This window comes from Arachis duranensis, chromosome 9, assembly GCF_000817695.3.
Source record: "Arachis duranensis cultivar V14167 chromosome 9, aradu.V14167.gnm2.J7QH, whole genome shotgun sequence".
Lineage (NCBI taxonomy): Eukaryota > Viridiplantae > Streptophyta > Magnoliopsida > Fabales > Fabaceae > Arachis > Arachis duranensis.
In genome coordinates, this window is record NC_029780.3 from 1,392,687 (window position 1) to 1,403,618 (window position 10,932).

The 10,932-nt window shown below is 30.0% G+C and overlaps 1 protein-coding gene across 1 annotated transcript; it reads left to right on the top strand.

Annotated features, from left to right (window-relative positions):
- Positions 1 to 6,361: 6,361 nt before the first annotated feature.
- Positions 6,362 to 8,097, top strand: LOC107463793 (molybdate transporter 2). The gene has a single exon (XM_016082667.3). The coding sequence runs from the start codon at positions 6,438 to 6,440 to the stop codon at positions 7,881 to 7,883; it is 1,446 nt and encodes a 481-aa protein (XP_015938153.1). The 5' UTR covers positions 6,362 to 6,437; the 3' UTR covers positions 7,884 to 8,097.
- Positions 8,098 to 10,932: the final 2,835 nt, after the last annotated feature.

The window sequence follows — 10,932 nt, forward strand, 5'->3', positions numbered from 1 at the left end:
TAATTAACTCTAATATTTTTTATATTAGAAATAACTTAATTACAAAATTAAAAAAATATAGGGATCTAAATTAAAAAATATATATAGAGACTTAATTAAAATTTTAGTAAAACTATAAGTACCAACAGAATAATTAAACCTATAAAATATAATAAAGAAAAGAGAAAGAAAGGTGATTCCGTGACTGTAATTGTAGTTGTTAAATCATAAAATAAAAAAATATGAAGATTCACGTATAATTATTTTTATTAGAAGTTAATAATTAAAAATTATTAGATGATAAATTGATAATTTAGTTAAATTTATCGAATCATCTAATGATTTTTAAATATTAATTTCATATGAAGATAGTTGCGTGAGAATTTTTACCAAAAAAAATAAAGAATAATGAGACAAAATTTATAAACACTAAAAATAATGCCAAATTATTTTAACAACAAAACTCTTATAATAATTTTGATTGTCTAGTATTTTTATTTAAAAAACAAAATAAAATTGATTCTTCCTTTTCTTTTTCTTTTGTATTTAATCGATTTTTGTTAAGAGATACTTTGAAGTTTGAACATGTCAGTGGAAAAAAAAATAGAACAGAATAAAAACGTTGTGTTTGTTTATATACATGAGACATTGAGATAATATAGAAACACAAAATTATATTTAGCATATAAAATAAAAATAAAAATATTATATTCAGAGATATTAAATTAGTTATTTTGTGTTATTTTTGATAAAAAAAAATACAAAAATATTAACAATAAGTACAACTTATTTTTTACATTTTTTTGTTATTCTCATAAATTTTTTTATCATTTTTTCACTATATTTTTTTCAAATTTTTTATATAAAAAAATAAAAATAGATTAAATTTTTATAATTTATTTTAATTTATCATCGAATAAAATATAAGAACATTAATTTTTTTTTATTTTCAATATCTTATCATATATTTTTTTTAATCAAATGGCAACCTAAAAAGATCTTTTTAGCAAAAAATACACCCCCAAAACATAACCCAAATTGCAAGTGTTATTCCTCCAAGGGAATGAGTGTAATTGTCAATCTTTCTTTTTTTGGAGATTCATATAATCTTATCTATCTATAACTATATACGTGTATGCTTGAAAAACCAAACTCAGAAACTGCTTAGACTATTACAGTATATAACAAATTTGGATGAAGTACTACGTATCAATATTAGTGTATATATAGTTATAGTTATTAATATATTATGGTTATATTTTGAGCCTTTGAGAGCTTGCATTTCAAAAAGAAGCTACCAAAAGGAGAAATAGAAAACCCCAATCATATATAGTAAGAATATTTGCACACAGTCATGGTGAATAGTAGGATGTAGGAGTATTTATGGATCGGATCATATCAGATTTAATTAGACTCAGATTCAATCTTAAAAGATATTAGATCTATTTTAATTCGATCTGAAAGTGATTTGAAATAACTCGGATTAAATTGAGTCGATTCAAAAATATTAATTAAAATATAAAAATATAATATAATATTACTAATTTAATTCTAAAATATTTTTTTATTATAAAAAACAAACTATTTTAAATCGAGTCATATGATTCGAAATATAATCCAAACTCAATTTAAAAATAGTCCAAACAGAAATAATAAACTCGAATCCTACAAAAATATGTTTTGAGTCGGACAATAGTTCGAACCGGGTCGAATCTTAAATATTTTTAGAGAGCAGTGATATTATTATTGATTTTTTTCTTTAGACTAAAGATTGATTTTTGCTTTCTGGTTTTCTTTTTTAGAAGAAAGATATTATATGTTTTTAAAATTCTTATTGTTGCCATCATATTCTGTTTTACTTGTCACCACAAAAAATATTCTGTTTTAGTCGATGTGAAATATTTCTGCCTAAGAAAAATTCCAAATCATTATTCGACCTTTCACTCAATCAGAATTTTTTTTTCTGAAATACACTTTCAACATACCCAAAGGACATATAAAATATCAACAACAAAAAAGGAACATATAAAATTTATTCTTTATATTTGTTACGTACTATAATTATGATGCCATAACATAAATGCCGAAATAGTTGAGCACATCTCAAAATAAAATAACACCATAAAAAACTAAAGATAAAAATTAAACTCAATTATTATCAATGGGGCCACTTCATATATTCCTCCATTTGCAAGAAAGATTCATGTGGGATCATGATATAATGGGTTCAATATGATTATGCAAAGATTTCTTTTTATAAAATATATTTTTTATCTTCAATATTTTTAAAATTTTTAAAATTAATTTTAAGGGCAAATCACTTAAATAAAACATTTGAATTTTAAGTTTATCGAAATAGTATTTTTGTATATTGCATACAAAAATATAAATTTTCACAAAACTATATAAATCGCGAAAGGGATCCCATGAATTCTAAATGAACATAAACCACTGTACTCCTCTAACGGTTTATATTGAAACGCGAAATGACCAAAAACCGTAGTAAGGGTAGTGCGGTTTTTGTGTAAATAGCAAATATATATAAACTGTGACAGGAGTCCAGCGGTTTATGCTTATACTAAATTCGCCTATATATATCAACCAAGAGGGAGTAGTGTGACGGTAGAGAATCATTTTCACACCTTCACAAATGGATAATGATGAGAGTTTTTTTGTTCTAGTCCACTGCTCTAGTAAAAAAAAAAAAAAGCAAAAGACACGGTGTTAAGTTCACTGATAAAAAACCGGTGAGTGTTTTTATCCGTTTCAACAAATACTTTGTCAAAGCTAAAGACGAGCATATTGCAAAAGGCAGGGTTGTGTGGGGCCAAATGGGTGAAGAAGGTGTTCTACAAGATTCGGAATGCGGTTGTATCAACTGGTGTGCAGTATGAAACATTTGTGATAGGGTCGGACGAAGACATGCAGGTTTTGTTTCATTGTCGGCGCAGTTTTCCAGAAGTGAGAATACACGAGCTGTATGCCAAGTTGGAAGATGGTGTCGACAGTTCCGGGGCATCAACGTCGAATTCTCAGTCGATGACGGTGGGGTGCTTTTACTTCGATGCCTGTCGTTGCACCTGATTGTCTGTTGGCTGAACTCCATCTGATCCAACAGGGTTAGCTAGGTCACTTGGTTTGATTCCTGGTCTTTCAGGTGATGGTGAGCCGGATCATGTTGAAAATGCGATGCGAGAGGATGATTCGAATGATGAGTCAAATCACATATTGGGGGACACTGAGGAGGATACTCTTAGAAACCCACCAGCACGTCAGGGGCCATCCAGTTCTGGGTCCACCAACAACTGCCACATTTATTGACGTTGAACTTGGAAGCAGTCAGCCAACAACCGGACATAGTAAAGCATAAATCACTGGACTTCTGTTGCAATTCATACATATTTGCTATTTACACAGAAACTGCGAGACTCCTACCACCATGTCTGGCCATTTCGCATCTCAATGTAAAACGCTGGAGGGGTGTAGCGATTTACGTTCATTCAGAATCCATGAAACCCTTCTCGTGGTTTACATACTTTAGTGAAAAATTACATTTCCATATGCAATATGCAAAAAATGTATTTCGATAAATTTAAGTCTAAATATTTTATTTTGATGATTTGTCGTAATTTTAATGTTTAATTTGATTTAATTTTTTCTGTAACTTTTAAATTTAGTTTCAATTTTATTCTTAATATTTATTTTTAATAGTCAACTTAACTATTAAATTTATGTCATGATATTTTTTTTCTAAAAAAATTAAATTAATATAAAAAATATTATAAATAATTATATCTTTAATATCTTATTAATATAACAGCCTTTTAAGTTAAATTATGAATATAGAATAATTTATACTCTAATAGTAAGATAATAAATCTTTTATAAAATCACCTATATTTAACCATAATTATTTCAAAAACACTAGCACTTTTCGTAAAAAAAAAAAGTAAATATTTAATTTGATTCTTAAATATTATTTTTTTAATAGACAATTTAATCCAAACAAAATAATATTAAAAGTAAATTTTTAAAATGACAATATTAATAAAATAATAAAATAATATTTTAATTATTTTTAAATTTATAATATTTATTATTTGTGCATTTTATTATCTTAATTTAAATGTGATTAATAATATAAATTAACTCATTTTTTTTTTATAAAATAACTAAATAACTTTTGAAGAGCCTGATTCATCCTAATCCTCACCCATAAACATAAAGTTTGGCACCAATAATTAGTGTTCAAACTAAGATATCAGACACAATAATAGTGTGCCTCAATTTTTTACTTACAAACAAAACTGTACGTTTGAAAAAAAATGATCATAGAGTAGATTGGCTGTTCACTGAAAACAAATAATAAAAAAATAAATTGCTTTGTTTTTTCAACATATTTGTCTTGAAGGGTGAGTCATGTTGAGCCAATTACTGCGATTTATGTGGTGGACAATAATATTTCATAGAATCCATAATTAATTATCCAAATGCGTTGGTGCTCAAAACAGAGAGTTTTTTACGCAACAAAATCCTGAATGCTTCCGTGGAACTAAAGAGAACTAGGCAGAATCTTTCACAAAACCTTCAATTATTAAAATGGAATCAGAACATACAAAGTCTTCGATTCATTTGTTTCGCTAACCATCATTTATCTGCCACGTATAAATCCAAGACACAAAGAAAATCTATTAGGAAACCACCAGTAAGCTAATCAAGGTAACAATTGGGCAAATTAATAAATAAATAAAAGTACTAGAATTGTGAAAATTACAGGATTTTTTTCGGTATCTATTTAAGCGAAAAAATAAAAAAATGGATCTCATATTGCGCTTTTTAATTTAAATATGGAAGAAAATGAGGTGTTAAACTCGCATATGGGGAGCAGAGGTGCTTCACCTCGTTGTGAGATCAGAAGAACCAAAACTCGGACTGTGCGAATTGTGTTCCTAAAAACAGACGGTTCGAGTTGCGTTTTGCTCAACAAATTTAGCCAGAACAAGCAAAACGGAGAGTCCGAGTTGCGTGTTTCAGATTTCAAATTTCATCAGCTGCAAATCGGACCATGCAATTTGTGAAGCAAAATTTCATTTCCAAAGAACTCGCATGGTCCAAGTTATTCTACCTTTAGCTCAGAAAAATCTGTCTTACATTTTTTTGTCTTATACACCATAACTCCATATCTGAGAATAGTACATCCGAACCTTCCATATCTATAAAATTGAGCCTCTCATATTGTGAATTTTTTTTACCATATTTAATATATTGAAAACTTAAATTAAAAAACAATGAAAGATCGAGTTTCAAATAATAAAATCTCCATAATAATAATAATAATAATAATAATAATAATAATAATAAACACCACGATTAGAATCTAATTATCTAGCCTTAGATGTTTATATCGTGCACGCATTGAAAGTTGAAATAAAAAAAACTATTTTAATAAAGAAATCTTGAAGTGCATGAGCATCATCACATTATAACATCGTCATCGTCAACATTCTTAGTAATGGACTTATAGAGATTTGCGCATTTGATCTTATATTAGTTTTCAATTTTAAATTTCAAATAATATAATTATGTAATTTGAATTTGCTAGTTGCTTCCCTCAGAAAGCACCCGTAAGTTGCAATAAAATTATACATTTTATATTAGTTAATTCACATGTAAGCACTTGCAGTTGTTAATTCATGGGTTGTAATAAGAGTTATTTATTTCTAATAAAAGTTATAACTACATAAAAAAAATCAAGGCAAAGCTATTTATTTCTAAATGAAGTTATAACTACTCTTCCATTCTTATTCACACACAAGTCTTTAATAAAAGAATTGTTTTCACAGTGTAATCAATGTAATACTATATAAAGAATTCTAGATAATTAATATTTGGATAAAATATTTTTTTCCTTAAAATTTATCAAAACAATTTTGTTACGCTACCAATAGTAATTTTGTCAAGTTCTGCCAACTCTTATTTATAACCGTGTTTAATGGAAGTATCTTTATTAATATATCTAATAAAAATATCTTTTTTATAATTGTATCTAATAAAAATATCTTTATATATGTATTTTTTGAATGTGTCTCCTTATACATGTGTTTAAAATATAATAATTAATTATTATTCACAATAAATTAGGAAATAGTATATTAGTACTCTATATTTTCTATCCAAAGAGAAGTGCTAGGAAAACAATAATTATTTTAAACAACATGAACAACTACCTATCAAATATAAGTACACTATATTCTAATTTAATACTATTCATTCAATTTACTCTTTTAATTTTATTAATTCACATTGTTCACATATTGTACAGAGAAATTCAATACAGTTGGCAATATGATAACCTGAGATCCATAGTTCCATACACAGTCAACATCAAACTCCATACAAAAATATCATCATAAATTAAATTCATGTAACTAACCACACCTCCCACACCCCCACACACCATGGCACACTCCATCAATGAAGAAACTGAAACCACCACCGCCACCCCACTCCTCCGCCGCAATTGGTGGTGGTTCCAAGTCCCCTCCACCATCAAGCTCAAAACAAGCCTCTCCTCAGAGCTCTCCGGCGCCGTCGGAGATCTCGGAACCTACATCCCCATCGTACTAGCACTTTCACTAGTCAACAGTCTTGACCTCACCACCACCCTCGTCTTCACCGCTCTCTACAACATCGCCACTGGCCTCCTCTTCGGCCTCCCTATGCCCGTCCAGCCTATGAAGTCCATCGCCGCCGTCGCCATCTCCGAATCCCCTCCTCTCTCCATCCCTCAGATCTCCGCCGCCGGACTCTCCGTCGCCGCCGTCCTCCTCTTCCTTGGCGCCACCGGCCTCATGTCCTTCCTCTACCGCTACCTCCCTCTACCCGTCGTTCGCGGCGTCCAGCTCTCCCAAGGACTCTCCTTCGCCATGTCCGCCATCAAGTACATCCGCTACCAGCAGGACCTCGCCACGCAAACTTCAGGCGCAGCGAGGTCCTGGCTTGCTCTCGACGGCGTTCTGGTCGCCCTCGCCGCCACGCTATTTTTAATTCTAACAACAGGTGCCGGCGTGGACGAACATCGCCCCGCCGAGAGCACGCAAAGAGAAGAGTCGGATGAAACCGACTCTCCCAATAAAACATCGCAATCAAGAATCCATAGGAGAATCAGATTCCTATCAAACATTCCCTCCGCTTTGTTAGTATTCTTGTTTGGCCTTGTTATTTGTTTCATTTCTGACCCTTCAATCTTCGGCGATCTGAAATTTGGACCGTCGAAGATCGCCTTGATCAAGATCACGTGGGATGATCTCAAGATTGGATTCTTTCGGGCAGCAATCCCGCAAATTCCGTTATCCGTTTTGAATTCCGTTATTGCGGTTTGTAAGTTGTCTGGGGATTTGTTCCCTGGAAAGGGAGAAGCTTCGGTTATGAAAGTTTCGGTTAGTGTTGGTTTGATGAACTTTGTTGGGTGTTGGTTCGGAGCCATGCCATGTTGCCACGGAGCTGGTGGTTTGGCTGGGCAATACAGGTTCGGAGGTAGGAGTGGAGCTTCGGTGGTTTTTCTGGGGTTGGCAAAATTGATTCTTGCTTTGGTTTTTGGGAACTCGTTTGGGAGAATCTTGGGACAGTTTCCGATTGGGATTCTTGGGGTTTTGTTGCTTTTTGCTGGGATTGAATTGGCTATGGCTTCTAGAGATATGAACAGTAAAGAAGAGTCTTTTGTTATGTTTGTTTGTGCTGCGGTTTCTCTTACTGGGAATAGTGCTGCTTTAGGGTTCATTGTTGGGATTGTGCTTTATTTGTTACTTAAATTCAGGGAACTTGATTGTGGTGCTTGTTTTGGGTTTAGTACTAGTACTACTAGGAAGGTTAAGGATGAGGAAGCTAGTTTAATTGGTAATTAACAACATGATTAAGATTAAGAGAAGGTGATGGCGATGTGAAGATGTGATCAATAAATTTGTGATCTTGTGGGAAATTCTCACTTGGGTATGTGAGAATCTATGTGCCTTTTTTTCTCATCACCTTCTCATAGAAAGGACTAAGTTTATGTGAATTTATGTTGTTGGAATGTTTGTTTGTAATATAAATTGTATTTATAAGTAATGACGTTATCTACATTTAAGTGTGTTTTTGGGAAATTAATTAGTAACACGTTAAGGTCTAAGTTTGGAGAAAATAATGTTGTTCTTGTAAAAGAATAAGTTAAAAAAAATATTAAAATGTTGGGTGCTTGTACAGTGGGGAACATAATTCATAGTATTATTATGGGATCTAAGAAACTAAGGGTATGAATAGAAAACATGGGACATGATTGCTCATTTTTAAGGAGCCAGACATTTTTCCTCTGTTTGAGACGAACCACAATCATGTGTTACTTTTGTGCCTTTTTCTAATGTAGAAATATTAATTTATTGAATGCTCAAATCAAGTTAAACAAAAGAAGGTGGGTAATGGGCATTGGACAATGGGGTCAGAGGGTTCTTCTTCTTCTGTTCTGGCCAAGTTGCAAGTCTCATTGCCATTTGTCATTTGGCATTTGCCATTGCCAATAGATTCATTCAACTTTCTACCGTCTTTTTTGGTCCCTAATTATTTATCCAATAAACTTCCTACTTCCTAAAAAATTTAAATATTCAAATTAGTTTCTATCTACTTTGATATATATACGTTTCAGTTCTTGGTTAGGGATCAAAAAGAGCATTTATTCAAAGTAGATAGAGACCAATTTAAGTATTTAAATTTCTTAAGGAGTGAAAAATCTATCGAATAAATTATTAGAGACCAAAAAGAATATTTACTCTATTATAATTCCTATTTGACAAAATCACAATGACATAACAATGAAGCAAACATGAAAAATGTCCCATGAAAATATAAAAAGAAAACCCTGCATTTGCCGCTACTAATTTTGTTATTTAGAGAAACAAGGCAGATAATTTTCTGAAAAGTTTTTACCATGGACTTGTATATATAAAAAAAAAATACTAAATAAGTCTTTAAAATTTTTTTCATAAGTTCCTAATAGAACGATGAATTGTGTTTTATAGTTCACTATTTGAAGTACCTTGCTTTCAACTTCTTTTCTAAAAAGACTCATAAAATTCATCATATATTGTATACATAAATTCTATTTAAAAATATATTATTAATTAATAAATTGCTATATAAATAAGGTCGAATTTAAATGCTAATACTTATTTAAATAAACGAGTAAGTTGGTACATTATTATTTAAACATCTACTCCAATAAAAATGTCAAAAATATTTTTTTATGAAGATGTTTATGTAGTTACACTTTAAAAATATAATTTATAAGAAAAAGTAATGGTTTAAAGAGAATAGTAATATTTTTAGATAAAAGTTACACTTTTATAACATAGTAAAATCAAACCCTACAATCCATCATCTAGATGATAAAAAAGAAATATCTGCATATGAAGACAATTTTACAGTATTTCTAATTTGACAAGTCAAAGACTAATACATTGAAAATTAAAACTGTGTAAGAATTGAGCTAACAAATAAACCAATTCAAGTTAGTTTTTATTTTTTATTTTTTGGTTTGCACCAGGGTATCCATCCCCAAGCTCCATTCCCATCCTCCAGTATCGAACCTGAGAGAGATGGTTAAAGGACACAGACCCTCGTCCATCTGTGCCAACTTGCATTGGTAGTTTTTATTATTTAATACTTTTTTATTTTATTATTTGATACTTTATTCACGCATACTTATTTACAAGCCCTTTTAGATATTTTTGTTTGTCAAAAACACAAACTTACAATTGTACCTACCATATGTGATTTGTTTGTTTTTTTTTGGACAGATGTATCCATATGTGCTCACGCATTTGTTTTCTTTTTTTTTTTTTGTTCCATTTTATTTGGGTCTTGTGTTGTAATTATATTATAGATAGGTTCTATCTTCAACTAAAAAAACAAAAATATCTGTTGTTAAAAAAAAATAAAGTAGATTGGGCCTTTCGGGTTGTATTGCGTTACTTTTTTCGGTTTTTCCAACATCGACACAAGGTTGTGTGTCACTGTGTTCTCTTCAATTTTTCTTTTTCTTCTTTTTTCTTGTTTTGATTATTTCTTTTTAGGGGTTAAGCTAAGCTAACCTAACCTAACCATATTAATCAGTATATTCTGTTGGATTATTTTGAGGTAGCCATCAAATTTAACCATATTAAACCAACCGAAGATCATATGAATGAAGATAATATAAAATTGCACCCCCAAAATCTAAATAATATTACATTATTGCGATTACCAAAAAAATGAAAAATATATTGCACTTGCAACATTTTCATGAAATAAAGGGTTTTGCTAATGATGTTTTAGAATTACATGATACGATCTTTTTAATAATAGTTTTTCAATGTATTGAATTTATTAAATCATAAGTTTATATATGTAATAAAAAAATTTCATAATTTTTTAAACTTTAACAAATATTCTAACTTCCTGAAATATTCATTAACAAAATCTAAAATAAATAAAGAAAAATGTTGGCATCAAGCCTAATGTAAACCATATAACAGTATAAAAAAAACCATATAACAAGATTTAAATTTAAATGTAATAATAATAATATAATAATAATCCTCCATGAATAAAGCAAAACGAGTGATAAGATGTACATCCTTCATTCTCGAAGCTATAATTAGTGACATACAAACAACCCTCCAAGCAATCAAGCATCAACAATTATTAATTATATTAGTGTTGACATCAACAATGATATGTGTTGTAGTTTGTATATTTTCTAGGAACTATATATTATCTAAAAATTAAAATACATGAATGAAAAAAAAAAAGTAGACTCATTAATTAAGTTTTGTTATTTTGCATTCTGTAATTACTGCAACAATAATTGAATAGCTCTAGATAAAATAGGTATGTAATTATAAATATTATATAACTTAAATTATGGATGCTAAGTTAAATAAA